General features: G+C 34.0%; 2 protein-coding genes across 2 annotated transcripts; both read left to right on the top strand.

Annotated features, from left to right (window-relative positions):
- Window positions 1–3,692: 3,692 nt before the first annotated feature.
- Window positions 3,693–4,807, top strand: LOC149390719 (transcription factor MYB56-like). Its single transcript, XM_089618626.1, has one exon. It carries the CDS (start codon window positions 3,963–3,965, stop codon window positions 4,620–4,622), a length of 660 nt encoding a protein of 219 aa, XP_089474752.1. The 5' UTR covers window positions 3,693–3,962; the 3' UTR covers window positions 4,623–4,807.
- A 12,445-nt stretch (window positions 4,808–17,252) lies between these two features.
- On the top strand, window positions 17,253–17,806 carry LOC149390720 (EPIDERMAL PATTERNING FACTOR-like protein 2; the record flags this gene model as incomplete). The annotated part of the gene is made up of 2 exons (XM_089621291.1): window positions 17,253–17,306; window positions 17,510–17,806. Coding segments are annotated over 2 exons (309 nt in total), but the record flags the coding sequence as incomplete, so codon positions are not given.
- Window positions 17,807–18,429: the final 623 nt, after the last annotated feature.

The following is an 18,429-nucleotide window of genomic DNA, read 5'->3' on the forward strand; positions in this document are numbered from 1 at the left end:
AAAAACTACTCGTAATTAGCGGCGTAAGATTTACAGATTGCAAAATATCTCTCTTTTTTTAATTTTGTTTTATTCTACCCAAATTTGTACATGTTTCATAATCAATTATTCATTCTGATTTTTTCATCCATATACGTTTGAAGAGAAAATTAATACATATTATTAATATTATTTTAATTATGAAAGTATTGGTGCGAAATTTTTGAGCACTCAAGCGTACGTGTCGCTCAAGTAATATAAATATAGAAGTATCGAGTGTCGAACCTACAATAACTAGCGAATCGATTCCAATAAAGTGTGATGAAGTTTTGAAACAATTAACAAGATTAAATAAAACAAAAGCAAGGAATTAAACATGAGTTTTCAATAAATGGAAAATAGGGATCACGATTTCACTGGAACTAACTAGGTCGGGGGTTTCGAGTTGGACAATAAAATCTACTCATATGGATGCTAATCTCACTCTATCAAAATATTCATTAGGTTCGCTCGAGTGTTCTAACAAACGTATGTAGTTGATGGATTGTTATCCTCTCGACTTTAAATCCAATTAAAACAATTACACGAAATACGACAAGAATTCAAGTGATTACGTAAATTACCTAGATTTTCTACTAATCTAGGATCAACTGTAAAGACATGAATAAAAACACGATTATTTACTCTCTCTCGTGTAGCTAAACAATTGTAGATAACAATTCTAATGGTGATCAAGCACTATAAAGCATTAAGCATGTTTCATATCAAGTAATCCATAATAACGAAGGAATTAAGTATTATCTAACCCTAATGAACTCCCCAACCATTATCAATCCTGACTATACCGCAACAACATAAGAAATCTAGTCTCTAATGAAATTCATAATCAACAATAAACATAAAACAATAATAAAAAGCATTAAAATAAATAGTGAAAGTAAAAAGGAATTCATATTAAATAAAACAATGTTCTACAATAATCTAGAGCAACAACATAAATAAAAGAAGAGAATAAAAGAAGAACAAATGAATTCGGAGAAGAAAAACTCGTCAGGTTGTCATTTCAATCGAAGATCATTTTCTCCTCCTTCAAGAGCTCTCTAAATAAACAACCAAACACTCTAAGAAAAATAAAGAGAAAGCAAAATATATGTTTATGAGGTTACAATTCATAATATATAGATTTAAGGTTTAAATTCGTAGCTATTTGGGCCTTTAAATGAGATCCAATGGCCCAAATACGCTCGAAAATGGAAAATAATTATTTAGGAATTAACGTCGTCGCGTCGCGCCGAATTCACAAAGCGTCATGCCGGTTCAACAATGTGTTTCACCGCGGCTGTGGCAGACTTTTATCGTGGCGCGGTGAAAAGGGTTGCGGTGCTTTTAGCAACCTACGCGCTCGCGTTGATTGTTGACTTTTGTCTCCCAACGTTGAATTTCTTCCAAAATGAGTCGTTTTTGCTCCGTTGTCACTCTCGGGTCCTCCAAACAGGTCCAATGTCATTCCAGTACTCGTTTAAGCTCCCAAAACCTGAATTTCACATGAAATCTCATAATAACCGTAAAATACAATCAAGAACGCATTAGATAGAAGCCGAAAATGAGTGGATTCGTACGTATGAAACACACCATTAAGTATTGTCATTGTTTAATATGAAGTTCAGTAATTTGATTTAACTTATTATATGCTGCTTATAAATAAACATCTAAAATGTTCTATTCATTCTTTAATATACTCAATGATGTTAAATGATAAAATATTATATAAAACAAATAATTATTACTATATATTATTATTATGACAATTTATCATATTTAGTTCAATAAAATAAATAAAAATTAATTATCAATAATAATTAGGGAGAGTGAGCATACTAGCCCAATCAATCCACCAATATTAGGAGAATAGCCCAAGTTTGAATAAATTAAGTGAATAGCCCAATTAATATTTAATTACCTAAATTACCCTCATATATAAGAGCAAAACTCAATTTTCCCAAAACCTAAACCTAAACTCATCCTCGTCCATTTCACGCCACCGATCCACTTCACGCCGTCGATCGCCGCCGATCTATTTCACGCTGCCGCGTCATCGCCGATCGTCGTCCATCCTCGTTGCTGATCCCTAACACGTCGCCGTCGAGATCCACCATAGACGCCGTCAAGATCCGTCATAGACGGCGTCGATTCCGACGAGCTCCGGCGGCAGCGATGCTCGACCTCACCGGAACGAACCAGATTGACTCGGAAATCGGCGGGGGGAGAGCGGCGGAGAGGAAATCGACGGCGATGGAGGGGATTGGGGAGAGGCACTTTGTAAATTCGCGAATCGGTTAATTTAATTAATCTACTGGAGTGAGTTAGGTTAATTAATTAACTGCTTCGTGAATGATTTGAAATTCACAAAAAATTTACAAAAATCATAACTTAAGTCAATTGATATTCAAAGCATTCAATTAATTAACCTAATTCCGAATTCAATCATTTAGTAAATTAACTTTATTCACAAAAAAATCAGAACCTAAACTAATATTCAACCAATAAGTTAATTAATTAACCTAACTCACTCCAGTAGGTTAATTAAATTAACCAATTCGCGAATTTACCAAGGGCATTATGGTCTGAGTCGAAAATATGAGCTATTTACTTAATAAAATGAAACTTGAGCTATTCCCCCAATAAGAATGACAAACTTGGCTAGTTACAACAAATTTCACTAATAATTAATAACAATATAATTTAATTTGAAGCTCACGTAATTTTAGTACATTATTTTATTAATATGATTTAATACATAATAAAAAAATAAAAAATTTATTAAAATTACGTGAGCTTCAAATTAAATTATATTATTATTAATTATTATTAATAATTAATTTTTATTTATTTTATTGAACTAAAAATACATAATCAAATAATATATTTGAGAAAATTTAATACATAATAATTAATATATGGTAATTTAAATACCTATTTAAATGAGTTGAATGTTTTCTGATTTTTTACTAAAAAAACACATAAAATCATTTAATTTATTAATTTAAATTATAATGGTCCATTAATGATAGGCTGTTTGTGAATGATCGAATGCTATTAAATCAATAAACCAGGAATCAAAATATTTGTACAGAAAAATAAGGACCAAAATCTTTAACTATAAAAGGGAACTAGCTGATAGATCACTTTCAATTTCTTTATAATAGAATAAGTGAAATTACCATCAATTTTCATTCTGTATCAGCCATGTTATTAATCAGGTATGGCAGGGTATAGATTAAGCATGATCACTCAAAGCTACAATCGAGTAACCTTTGTCTTTGGCATCATCACTGTTCTATTTTACTTTGATATACTGTACCTGCACTAGAATCTAGATTTATATACGGTTAGAGAGCAAATAAAAAGGCAGTACACAATTCTCTTTGTTTTCTCAACGATATGAGCCAGCCGTGCGGTGATCGGTGAATAACAAACATCTATACATTTGTATATATACAGAGTTTACTAGTCAATGTGGCAGCATACCCAGACAAAGCAAAATCCGCGGTGCGACAAAATTTGTCCCCTCTCTCAACCATATTAACAAAAAAATATGATAAAATCCTCGCAAGCCCCTAAAATAATGCTAATCTATATCTACACTTGACATAACCATAATCCGTATTGCTTATAAGTACTCCCTACCCACTTTACACAACCCACTTTCCAGGAAAATACCCATTCAAAACTCCCTCATTTGTACCTCTCTCTCTCTCCAGCAAACTAAAACTAAAAACTCTATTGGAAACCCAAAAACAAATATTTAAAAAGTGCCCTCAAGTTCATGCACCATCATTCTCACTCACCTTCCTCTCTCCTTCTCATTCTTCCCCACATATAAATACACAACATACATTTGGAACCCAATATAGCTCAAATCTATATAAAATAAATAGAAAAAGAACAAAGCCTTGTTCATTCGTCTCATCTCACTCTACACAATGGACCGAGCGACGTACACGAACAACAGCAATAGGCCGTGCTCTTCGTCGACGTCATCGACGTCGGACTCGTCGGAGTCGGAGTCGACGCCGCGGTCGAGGGCGGAGCGGGTGAAGGGCCCCTGGAGCACGGAGGAGGATCGGATCCTGACCCGGCTAGTGGACCGACACGGCGCCAGAAACTGGTCCCTCATAAGCCGCCACGTCAAGGGTCGCTCCGGGAAGTCCTGTCGCCTCCGGTGGTGCAACCAGCTCTGCCCCACCGTCCAGCACCGGCCGTTCTCCGCCGCCGAGGACGACGCCATCCTCGCCGCCCACGCCCGCTTCGGCAACCGCTGGGCCACCATCGCTCGCCTCCTTCCCGGCCGCACCGACAACGCCGTCAAGAACCACTGGAACTCCACCCTCAAGCGCCGCCAGCGAGGCCTCCCTCCGCCGACCAACTCTCCGGCGCCGCCGCCGGAGGAGGACGAGGACCCCTTTACCGAGCTCACCCTCGCCCCGCCCGGCGCTGGGGCCGGGGCTGACCAGAACCCGCCGGAGAGCTTCCCGGCGGGGTTTTGGGACGCAATGAGGGGCGTGATTGCTAAAGAAGTCAGAGAGTACGTTTCCACCGCGTTCACCGATACTACTTCTGGGGAATATCATTGCAATTCTTGATATTTGTTTGTTGTTAATTCCATTTTCCTTCTTGGAATTGTTATTATTAGTATCATTATTAGCCTTATTATGTTGCTGCTTGGTGGTCAGTGGTCACATACTTTCAAAGTGTTTCTGAACGGGTTCAATGATCTTTAAATGGTGTTAATATTCGGTTGATATTCTTGGAAGCGGAAAATGGTAAACAGAGACTCTACTTTAATTGTTGTTTTTTTTTATTGCGGATTTTACTCCGAAATGGTATCACAGGCTGTCGCCAAAGCTAGCTCACAAATTTTTAATAATATCCACACAAAAAAAAAAATGTAAATCTATATAGACTAAAGTTATTCTATATTTTGATTTTTGGCAATTTTTAGAAACGTTGCGGTGATATAAATTATATTATCTGATTGTTATTAATGGAAAAAGACAAGAGCGGGTGTATGTCTCAGTACACTGCATATTGTATCTGCGGTACATATATACTAGTACATACATACTATGCTGATATCATTATTTAGGATATTTAGTTTACAGTACCTTGTGTATCAAAACTGGGAGCAGGAATACAAGTGTGCAGTCATGGAATATGGGTTACATCAATTCTCCTCCAAAGGAACCAAAGTACCGACACAAATAGGCGAGTAGGATGAAAATCCTTAGCAGGGATTGTCAATGAATACAAACTAATCCAATCCAACAGATAGTAGTAGGTGTTGCACATGGTTTCATTTGTTCATTGTTTGATAATTGTCATGTCCCCGGTCAGTTTAAAACCGTCGAGCTACGTGATTTTGAACGATACTCTTCTAGTCATTGGTCTTGTTCTTTTCTTATTTTGGCTGATCTTAATGTTCATAGGTTTTTCATGTATATATCAACGGTTTTGTTTGGAGGATTTTGTCCTTACCTTATTGACTAGTCATTCATCTCCTTTCTCTAGACCTCAAGCCTTTACCGGTTCAAACCCTATGTAACTACCTGGTCAAAATGTCTACGATATTTCGATGAGTAACAATAATTCCCAGTTTCTTAGTATATTTTGAAAAACTATAGAGAATAACTTTTTAGTTTAATTCTTGACTAGATTTTAGTTTGTTACAATTTTACTATACCAATAAAACATTTACTTGGTTTATTCGCGACATTTGTAGCACATGTAAAGTATCAGCTATGTAATTAGTTCTCTTTTAAGTATGATTAATTCCGGGTGATCTAGCTATGCCTATGATAAGAAATTAATGAGATTAGCGACAACTCATATCATCGTTACCATCCCAAGATTTTTGATAGGATGGATTCAACTTCCTCGACTCACAGAATCTGAGAATTTGTCATATCTTTTAGAAATCGTCCACGCTTCTCAGGTTCAAATGAACATCTCTGATGGAAACATTTGTCATATGATCTCAGGATCAATCAGCTCCCTCGAATCCTACTTGATGGCAATCTATAAATAGTCTTTGTCTAAAAAGCTCACAATATGTGAAGAGTGAAGTATAGACTTAACATCTCTTCTATAATTTTTGTAAAGATAATATTCACAATCTTAGGATCAAATGTACAGTTAATTCTCATTGATTATTAATAGGAGAACTTATTTTGTTTGGCTATGAACTATAGAGAGTTGAGACTTTATAGTTCTTCCTATATATCTTGGAATATATTGAATACAACCACTAAACTTTATATTACTAAAGTTAAAATCATTCACTAGTTATCAGTACACTCAAGCTTACCTAAATCTTGAAATGAGACATAGTATGGTTAGTCATCTTCATTTGAGGAGTCAATGCTCAAGGTTCTTTTATAGGAATCAGCAATTAGGAAAATGGTGAAATGATTTAGTCATCTTAGAATTATCAGTTCCCATAGATATATAATTCATGAACAATATTGCTGAAATGCAATTTATATCACGTTATACTTAGTTCTTTGATAGTGTGAATAAATTAATTAGACCTAGTATTTAATTGAGAGTACTAATTGACTCAAGCATTCTTATATGGCAGCTCCATCTATAAAAGAATGGTTGTACTTATTCACAAACAAAAAACGGAGTTGAAGGAAATAATAACTAGTGTAAGGTGACTTTCTCTCTCTCTCTCTCTCTCTCTCTCTCTCTCTCATTAGGTTCTCCTCCGTTGTTTGGACTCCAGATATCTCTGCTTCTAGTGAGTATATATATACATACATACATACATATTATATATGTATATATATATATATATCTTTAAAGCTCCGGTTTGCCATCACCTCGGATGCTCCGCCACTTCGACAACCACCCATCATGTAAGCCTCTCTTCCTCGACCTACCTACTTTTAATTTATGGTTAATTTCATAAAGTATGTGCGAAATTACATGTAAGTCAATAATTACATAGAACTAAGCTGAGCATGTAAAAAAAATATGAAATATATGTCTTTTTCTCCAAAATTCACACACATATAAACACCCACATATATCCAAAAATACATATAAACACAAAAACACATATACATACATACATACATAAAGACAACAAGTGGCATCGCTGCAACACGTTCGCTTGGACCGCATCATACCGCAACGTACTTCAACGTGCCACAATAGACCAACGCACTACATTGGACCGCAACATCGCAAATCACCAGAGAGCACGAGAACATGCCGCATCGCACTGCAGAGCCACCCAACACGCCGCAACGCACTGCAACACTATAATGGGTCGGAGCACCGTTGTGCTTCACAGTGTATACGTGTTTATGTGTATATCTATTTCTTTATATGTGGTTGTTTATATGTGTATATGTGTGTATGAATATCTTTGTGTTTTGTATGTGTATAGATGTGTTTGTGTGTGTATATGTGTTGTTTGTGTGTCTGATATATGTGTGTATGTATATGTGTGTTTATGCTGAGAGAATGAGAGAGAGAGAGAGAGAGAGAGAGAGAGAGAGAGAATTTTAAAACTATGTGTTGTATTTTTGTAAAATGGTTTCTATATTCATAATTTTTTATTTTTAACATATATTTAATGAATTACAAACCACTTTACACATAATTTTATAAAATTACCTTAATTTTTTTAATTTCTTCCACCAACACCACATCCATATCGGTAAACCAGCACCTCCCTCGACATCCACCTGACCTCCCTGCCCACAAGCTCTCATCACCCCGCCTTTCATTCTCTCACCCGAACCTCTGTTTCGAACCAACACGCGCACCACTACCATTGTGCACCTATCGAACCCCATGTACGAACTATTCTGGCAGACCAACACCTTTCCCGAACTCCATCCCTTTACGCCGTCCTCCCTTACACGAAAGCATCCACCACCTTCTGGCTTCAAAACAGCTCTCTCCCACCTATCCTTACTATTCCCACGTAAGATAGTAAAACGTTAAGATACAACCTCAATGACTAAAATGAATAAAAACAAATCTATGTATGACCAAGTGTGAGAGATGTAGTTTTGCAGCCATGTTTAGGTATTGGTCTTGACTCAATGATAAATGGATTTAATGATACCTACACATAGTTTTGAGGGGCTATAAATTTTCTTCAAAGCCATGGCCAAAACAGAACACACATATTTTTTGGAAATATTTCTCTATCTCTCACATAAGCAGTCGGTCATCCCTTTATCTTAGGTTGACCAATAATTACAAATAGCTATTAGAATAAGAAAATGGATTTATAGTAATTTGATTCACTAGTGCTCACACATAGAACTTTAGATACATTATTTGACTTTATTTTATAGACTCTATTTGTGGTTGCTTGTGCATGTGCACAAGACCGGGATGAGTGCTCATAACTACTAAGGCTATAATGTTTAACCACGCTACACAAAGTTGGTACACATTATTTAGTTTACATATTATATACATTATTGATTAAGTTTCATCAAACCAGTCTTTCGAAATATGAAATAAAATTGATTTCGCTTCTCACTATGTCAAAAAAAATTTGTTGACCCTGGGTGTTATTTCCAACAAGAATATATTTATCTAAAACTTTTAATGCTTAACTATTTGTAGCACATCCTTTTGTTGCAAAATGGTTTGTTGAAAATGTATATATAGGGATTGATATGGTTATATTAGAGTTTCATGACTTATTTTTCATATATATATATATATATATATATATAGAATCACATTAACATTGATAAAACCTCCATAGTACTTTGTTCTACAACTTAGATATTATATATGTGTTGACATGTTAAAATCTTACAACAATATTCAGTGAAGAACACTAGGTACCGCGCTACATGAAGGTGCCGAACACGTAGATGTTTTAGGCAGGATTGTTTCTACATACAGACGAATCTAGTAAGAGAGAGAAAATAAATTGAGAGTGTTATATGATAGGTGAGGCTTATTGCGTGTGATTGTGTTGAGCGTCCTCTCTCTTCTTTGTGTCTTTGATTCCCTTTCATGGAAGTGAGTTTGAGGATTATGAGGGTGTCAAGGCCCATGATGTGATAGTTATTTTGTAACTTCTATTTGTTTCATGTGGATGAATGGTTATTTTGCATTACCGCATGAGCTATCTTTTATTGGGGGTAACCGTCGAGCACGTTTTCACGAGGGTTATTATTTGAATTATGATGTGGCCACGTTTTTATTTTGACTGATTTTTGACATATCAACTTATCTTCGGTTCGAAGTTTTGCTCGTTAGAGTTCTCTCTTACCTTTTGAATGGCCAGTTCTTTAGTTCCATGTCCATAGAGTCTATTTTACTGGAGCTATACTACCGGATTCATGTTATTTTCTCAGTACTTCAGTAGCTCGATATTTCAAACATAGCTAGATACCTTCACTACTACAAATGTTGGATTATACAACCCACTTTCTACAACGCTTAACATAAGCGTTGTAGAAACTAGGGATTCTACAACGCTTAAGAATCCGTTGTAGAAGCTTAGTTTCTACAACGGATAATTAAGCGTTGTAGAAAGCTGTTGGATTCTACAACGGATTTTTAAGCGTTGTAGAAGCTTCTACAACGCAGGATTCTACAACGCTTAAGAAGCGTTGTAGAATCATTCTACAACTGTTTTTAAGCGTTGTAGAATCCTATTTTTGTAGTAGTGCTTAGTCAGAGTTAGGTACCACATCCATAACTAGGTACTTGTGTGATTTTTGGGGAGTAACAATATCAAAACTATTACAGAAGTATCCGAATCTTCCATGCTCTCAAAACATATTATCTTTTTTATTTAACATTCCTTACTTATAGTTGTACATATTTTGCACCACTGTTGTCATATAATCTATTTTGGTGTTATCCATTCATATCTCACGATATCTCATGTGCAACTACTAGACGGTAGATATTATGGGGCGGTAGTCCATGACAAAGGGGTTGTAGAACGCTTCTCGATGCTTTGGCAGGTGGAATCATCGTGTCTATTGTGGACTTCGGTGGTTGGATTTCGTCGTCATCCTCATCATCTGGTTGTTCTTTATCTCATAAAATAAAATCGATTGACAATTGGTGGGGAGTAATGGATATTCAGGTTGAAGCTAGTAATGTGTATATCTTGCACATGAGAGGTGAATTTTGTGATGATACACAACTTTGTAAGGCGAAAATGCTCAAAAACAAGACCAGCCGATATAACAATGTTGTTTCCATATAATTGGTGGAAATATTTGGTATTTGTGAAATTAGATAATTGACTCATCCTTAGCAAACTATTGGGATAAATGGTTGGCTGGTTTTGTATGATATTTTTGTATGATAAAAGCAATCAATTTTTAGACTTGTGACACAAAATCTTCTCAGTTATAATACAATTTATTGAAAAATATTATTATTCGTAAGATTACTTGAAAGCCTTGTATTAAAAACTACTTATCAGTAATATTTAACCCTGTATATGGTTAATTTTCTATTCACAATTTTTTTCAAAAATGCCAAAAATTAAATCGGAATTATAATTAAAAAAATATAATTTAAATATGTTCAAGGTTGTCTAATTTCTAAGTTTTAAATTTTTTGTGCAGTATTGTTTGTCAATATTTAATTTTTATCTTATTTATAATGTTTTTTCTATCTAAAAAATACTTAAAAATAAACGTGAACAAAATTTTGAACTAGAGGCTGTTAACTATAATGCTTGTGTTTATTTGGGATATTTGAAAACGATTTGTGGATAAAAATAATAAATATTCAGGGTCAAATAGATTTTTTTTTTCTTTTTGAATATTAGTAGCTTTTAACTCATAAAAGTAAGGGATTTCTTAATATATTCTAAAACATATGAAAGAACTGTGGCATTAGAAAGAAAAAAAAATGTCACAAAAAGTCCTTGGTTTTGACTAATGGATACAACGTTATCTTATTTTTAATAATGTATCATAAAAACGAGGTTTTGTTATGATAAGTATAAAACATTGGATATTTCATGCTGGGTTTTTTTTTTGGGTGATATTTCTGAAATATTAATCTAACGATATATGGAAAATTTATACAAATTAATAGATTTAAACTAATTGAGTAACTAAACAACCAATCTTTTAAGATTTTAGCAAATAGTCAAAATTACTTTGTCCAATTTTTTGTACAATGCCAAAATAAATATTGACCTCCATATATTAGCAATTAACGATTTTGACTATATCACTTATTTTAGACAAACCTTCACCATTTCATAAATCCATATATTTCAATTTCTTATTTAACTACTCCCCATCAGCTTGTTTTCCCACCATATGTTTATTAAAAAGACGGTCAAAAAATTTATTATCTTAGGCCCTTAAAAATAGTGGCTGTTTTCAATCCTTTTAAAAATAGTGTTTTTCAAACTATAAAAAGTGATTTGAGATTATTATCTTTATAAACAAAAGCGTAAACAAAAATTAAGTTGAACTCGTAGAGTAAGTAGAATTAGAAATAATATAAACATAGAAAAAAAAGATTGTTTACGATTGTTAAAACACTATTTTTAAACGGGTGACGTAGTTAAATAAACACACAATACATGCAATTTTCACATTAATTTTTCACAATACATGCAATTTTCAAATGGCTATTTTGTACAATTTTTCATTTTTAAACGAACTATTTTCGTAATTAATTTAAAAATAAACACACAATACATGCAATTTTCACATTAATTGTCCACTGTTTTTTAGAAGAGGCCAATTAATAACTAGTTTAACATACTGGTATTTGGAATTCCATTCAGGATGATAAAGCCTTTTTTCTCGCCCATTCCGATGATAATTACGGCGAATAGAATAAAAAGATCGTAAAAGAAACCTTCAAGTACTAATCATCGATCTAAAGCAAAATAAAATAGAAAAAGAAAGAATAAAAAAGAAACTAACGTCTTTCTTTCATCCACTTGCCCTTTTTTTTATATGTTCTTTTTGGATGCACATAAACAACTAAAGCAAAGCGCAAATAATACTGTTACATTATGATTAAGAAAAGAACAAACATTTTATAAAATTATATATATATTATTCATACACGTTCGATTCATTTAACCTAGTTTGAAAAATCGGATCACAAGTCTAATGATGACGAAAAAATAAAAAGCAGAGAGACATGCGACGTAATTAAGTGGGAATCTCTTTGTTTTGCGAGGTTGTAAGCATGTATACTCATGGTTCGTGTTCCTCTTTACAAAGACACTTTTGGTGTCTTTCTTTTTGTGTTTTGTTGTTCAAGCACATATTTGAATGTTTTAAACATGCACAAAAAAAGTACTTGCCAACTTCTTAAGTAAACTTTTTGCGCTATTCCAGCCCAAAAATGGGTAAAGCCTTTTGGGCCTGCGATGGCCCATCGGTTCTATATTTCCTTGTGCTGCGCTACAACAAGTCAATATCACACAGTTCCAAGTGAGTGGCTTTTTTAAAACTAATGAAATGATGTTTTTTCTTTGTTATAAATATTTTTTTTTCCTTTTTTGTTTATTTAATTTTTTCAAATTTTTTTTGGATTTCATTTAAGATTGTTATGTTTGCAATTTCATTCATTCATAAAGAAAATATTTGTTTGCACTAAAAAAAAAGTATTATTTTTTTAATAGTTTTAAAACACTCACTATATCTTAAATGTTGCATTTTGAAAATATTATTTATGTATTTTTTTTCCTAAAAGGACATTTTTTTTTAACAATAAATATCAGTTTGCCTTGAATTAATGTAATCGCATGAGCAAAATGTTGAGTTCATAAACAAGAGAGCAAAGCCAGGTGACATTCACAACCAAACAAGCAAGATTGGAAAGACACTTTCAATTGAAGAACATGCAACTCTGTGTTGCTTCTTGGAAGCTCTAATTATATTGTAAACAAGTTCTTTTTACCTACTTCACGAGAATACATGAAGAGCAAGATTTGTGTATAATAATATTGCAAACTTAGCTCGCCACACCACATATTTTGAACCCGTGATTCTAACGGTTGAGTTCATCAACAACAGAACAAAGCCATGTCACCTTGAAAGCGAACTAGCAAGATTGGAAAGACATCCTCAGTTGGAAAAAACGCAACTTTGTGTTGCTGCCTGGAAGTCCTAATGCGAATGCTAAAATACATTTTCATTCTTTAGTGTCTAGAATCCTAAAAGCAACAACAAAAGTTGTGATGTTAAAAGTTCAAAAATATTACATAGAAGAAGATTATTAAATTCATTGAATCACTAAAAGAATTGGACATTTTTTCTTAGTTGATTAGAAGCTGTATCTCATTTATGATTTATAAACAATTTATAAAATATTTAGCATACCACATAAACCAATTAAGACTATTATATGTGGTGTGTATGCAACATTTATGTCTGGGTGAAACGCTTAAATTTGATTGGTGATTAATTTACGCTTAAATATCTAGATTTAAAATCACATATGTGGTATACGAGTAATAGGTTTATTGTGTCGGAGAATTTTCTACCTAATATGTACACGGTCTGGACATACTTCTCTATGATGTGGCGTTGAAGTAACAACTATGATACACATAGATCTCACCATGATCGTTATATGACGATAAATCTTAATCTGAAGACGGTCCTAAAGCTCTCAGCCATATTCCATTAACTCTTCGATTTAATGGTTCATAGCCATGTGGGGCTTAAACTACTTATATTTTGAGAGTTTTAGATATGATTACTATGAAATGAAAAGATATAAGATTTATCTCCTAAAATAGAGTTGATGTTCACTCAACTAAGGGTTGATTTCAAAATCAATTGATTGCGTGCATTTTGCTAATAAAGATTAGTAAAAGAATCTTTGCTATGGAATCAATGGTACTTAGGTTAATATGTGACTTGAAGGGTATGTTCGTATATGATGTCTCGTCCTGAGAGGAACTCGAAGTATCCATACTCATGTAGTAAACTATATCAATGGACACTTTTATTCCAAGTAGATATTTCTAACAATACCATGAAATTTAAAAAAATTATTAAAATATGAGAAAGAGTTTAACCTTGGAATTCAGAAACAGTTTAAATATGAGAAAAAGGTTAGTTCGCCTATTTATAAGTATTTGATAAAGTTTCATAAAGCTTTTAGTTGCGTAGTCTTCGAGTTAGGTATGCTTGATCAGTTACGCACTCAAGTTAGTAATTTATTTGAGATCTACATTGACAACTGGTTCAAGATAGCTTGCTAGTGCTATCCTTTATTTGTACAGAGTTCGTGAGTCCGTGTGTTTGCGTTGATACGCTGAGAAGATCCATGGGAAAGGGTGGTGCGATCTTCGGGAGGAAGAGTCGCGTTGAAGTGAGACAGATTCTCAGATCTAAGGGGAGTTTAGAATATAGTTCATCAGAGTTTAGAGGAGACGGCTGTTTGAGAGGGAGTCTGTAAACTCGAGTCCTTAACCTCTGATTATTATGGTTAATTTCTTTCCACCACCGAACGTAGCAGTTCGTAGGTGTTTTATCACCAAACATGGTTACTAAATCTCTATGTCCTTTATTTTTTTTCTGGTTGTTTGATTGCTTGCTAAATTGTTCTTGCACCAACAAATTATCATATAACTAGTTGTTTTAACCGATAGTTGAATAACCTTCTTAGTACACATAAGTAATTTTAATTCTTTTGATGAAAAATCGCAATAAAATGACATGTGTAAATCTCACGATAAGTCAAATTACATTACACCAAACTACATGCGTTGTTTTGGAAAATTCAATTCTAATGCAACTTTAAAAAAAAAAAAATAGAGGCGATAAGTCAAAATTGAAAATAGATGGGTAAATCTTACCGTGAATGAATTTGGAAAGTTTTTGAAATATATGCATAGCCGTGTCTGATTCCAAAATTATCATGTATATTTATTTTCGTGTTTTAATGTATGCATTGTAGTAGTGCACGATGAGCAACTCAAAGATGAAGCTAAGCATTGATGCCGAGACGAAATCTACCACGGGGCGAGGAGCATGAAGAAGAAGAAGAAGAGCACAACAGTGGGACTTACGTGCTAAGTAGCCATTCTTAAACTTCAGTTTCCCAAAATGGACAAGGTTTAGTTGATTTTTCGTTTGAGCCATTAAAACAAAATAATTAGGGTAATATAACACAAATATCATTACTTCGCCTTTTCGGGTACGTCACACATTTATTAGCCGAGTGACAAATAAAATCTAAAAAAGGAAGATATCTTAGTTGACCAAATCAATGTGATCGTGTGGAATAACTAATTAAAATAAATTCAAAAATATATTTTGAAACCATGAGAATTAATTGAGACACGCATAAAAATATATAAAAATATTATGACAAAGATTTGAAAATTTATCCCACACCCTCTTTCCTATCCAGTCTAAAAAATTTCCTCACTTCTCTCTAACCCAAGAATCTTTATCTTCCCAAACGACGAAAAATGGCTATTGTGTTTTAGGTTACGATTATGTATGACGACATTGAAGCCCATAGAAAAATAACCGAAAATAAATTACGCTGTGTAGCTTTTGGATTCAGATTATTCACAGGGAGATTCTCGTGAATGTTCAGCAATATTCGAATAGGTGTGTCATTAAAAATGGTTTATTAAACTAGTGTCCGACTGCAACACAGTCTTTATGACACACACACACACACACACACACACACACACACACACACACACACACACACACACACACACACACACACACACACACACACATATATATATATATGTTAACCTGTGAAATTGGTTACACTTATCTTACGAAGTAATCTGAGTTCCGAGTACATAGCCTCGAAGAGTCTCAGGACCTAGGCAAGACTTTCTCTAAATAAAGACGAATCTGTTACAAGAGAGCGAAAATGAAATAAAGTAAACATTGAAGCTAAATCTAGTTCTTTCTCCTTTCAGATCTCTCCCTCTTGGTCTTGTCGATGTCCCTATTTATAGAAGCCTGGAGACCTTGGCAGGCGTTAGTTGATGTCGTGGGAGAATGCTATGGATCGTGGGGTGATCAGCCTCACGTCCTCTAGCAGTTATTTGATCCCCACTCTCTTTTATGAAGAGTGGGTGGTTATCTGCGTTATCATCGGTGTTAATACACGTGTTTTATTGTCCGACTAGTCTTTTAAACCTATTGTCTTCTCTTCTTTTCGAAGTTCTGAATAATAGGGTCCGTTTTTTGTTAGTATGAACGTTCGCTCCTTAACTTTCATGAGTTTTCGGACCTTTGGGTACGAACTCTAGTGCTGGATATCTCTATTCTCGGAATACCGAATATCGACTAGATCGTTTGATCTCCGCGGATTTTATGAGTAACAATATATATATATATATATATATATATATATATATATATATATATATATATATTTCAGAAATCATGGTCATGTCAAACATGCAATGGAAAATAAACGATTTCCATGATGGTATCGGCAAGGGTTGAAAGTAACAAAAAGTATATATATATATTTCAGAAATCATGGTCATGTCAAACATGCAATGGAAAATAAACGATTTCCATGATGGTATCGGCAAGGGTTGAAAGTAACAAAAAGTAACTCTAGAACAAATTAAAAATTAATCGTAAGGTGATCTTATATATCTCTGCAAGTTTATCTCTAAAGTATATACTATAAAATCGTTTTTACAGTATGGTTTCACAGTCTATATATATATATATATGTATATATATATATATATATATATATATATATATATATATATATGGCATTACGGATATGGTCGCATTTAATGCCTGAACCTCTCTGCTCGGACACATTTTTTCAAAAAATCAATTGTCATCTCCCTTTCTCTTGCTTTCTCTCTCAACTGTTCTATTGAATTTACCTGTATACCTGAAGGGTTTGTTTCTACTATAATAACTCTCTTATCTGCTTCTTCAAAAGACTACTCTCTCTCTCTCTCTCTCTCTCTCTCTCTCAGATAAGGAATGAGCAATACCCAGAATTGCGTTTGTCGGCACAGAAATAGGCTTATACTAATTTTCGTGTTCATTCTCTTGGTTTCAAGCTTGACCGACCACCCAATTACCATGGCTCAAGGTTGTCACATCATAGCTGTACATTTTTTTTAACCTCCCAGCCAAAAATAAAACAAAAAGTCTTACATTTATTATAATTAGCATGACGACTAGTTTACACTGGGAACTAATGGTAACATACCTCAATATATTTCTTATTTGTATTAAATTTTTACAAAACCCTCGTGCTCATTCTCCATTATTCTCACAGGTAGACCTATTTCCAAGCAACTTGAAGTTTATCAGGTTAGACATCACATATATCACTTTATTCAAGGTTATAATATTTATATCCAACCCCACTTTCTCATGAAAAAATAATATATCATCTCACGCATTTCTTTTCCTTTTATTACATTCTTAAGATTGAAATGTAACTCTGAATCTTCGCACTCGTATCTAACTAGTACAAAAATCTTATGAACCCATGTTTGTGCGAATATGTGTAGAGGAGAGAAGTGAAGCAAATAGGGTCGAGGCCGCCGAGGTGTGAGCGGCGGTGCAGCCAGTGCGCGCACTGCGAGGCCGTTCAAGTGCCAATATCGATGCAGAAACGCCTCAACACCATCACCAAGACAACATCATCATCTAATAGTAGTCTTGTTGGAACAAAATACGTGCATTCATCGAGAACCGACGAGTTTTCCAACTACAAGCCCATGAGTTGGAAGTGCAAGTGTGGGAATTTCCTTTTCAATCCTTGACTTGCATGCTGACTAGCTAAGTGGTCGATTCTATAAAGAAGAAAAAAAATTTTAAAAAAAAAATTTACAGCATTTGTGAAGAAGCTAAGCTAAGTTTTGTTGTTTTGGGAAACAAGATTGTTGTTGTTCAGTAGGTGAGACAGTGAGGTCGTTTCTCTACGGTAATTAGATGTGTATGTATAAAGTATACAAGTACGCCTTCCGTCTGAATTTGGCCTTATTAATGTGTATATGGCTACATTGTTTGGCATTATTTATGAAGCCAATAATATATGATCTTTATTCCATTGCAGATATTATGCTACAAGAGGATTCAATATTAAATAATGTACGCAGTGCCAATGAAACGTCTCGTTGCTATCAACTCGAAATCGCCTATGTGCAATTCAGAGATTAATATCGTATATCATGTGATTGTGACGTGTGCACAGGAGCAGATCAACCTATTAGAACATCTCCAATTTTTGCCACATCATTATTATAATACTATTTAATTATAACATTCTTTCACATAATTTTAGTTGGCAACTTAAAAAATACTCAATTATAACAACTTTTAAAAGTACCAACTATAATATTATTTTATTTTCTACTTTATTTTCAGTTGGGAGTTGAGACCATGTTTGTTATAATTTTTTTATTTGAAAAATAAGAAAATAATAGTC

The sequence above is a fragment of the Urtica dioica genome, chromosome 7 (genome assembly GCF_054948205.1).
Source record: "Urtica dioica subsp. dioica isolate 48M chromosome 7, U.dioica_male_clone48M_v1_H2, whole genome shotgun sequence".
Classification (NCBI taxonomy): domain Eukaryota; kingdom Viridiplantae; phylum Streptophyta; class Magnoliopsida; order Rosales; family Urticaceae; genus Urtica; species Urtica dioica.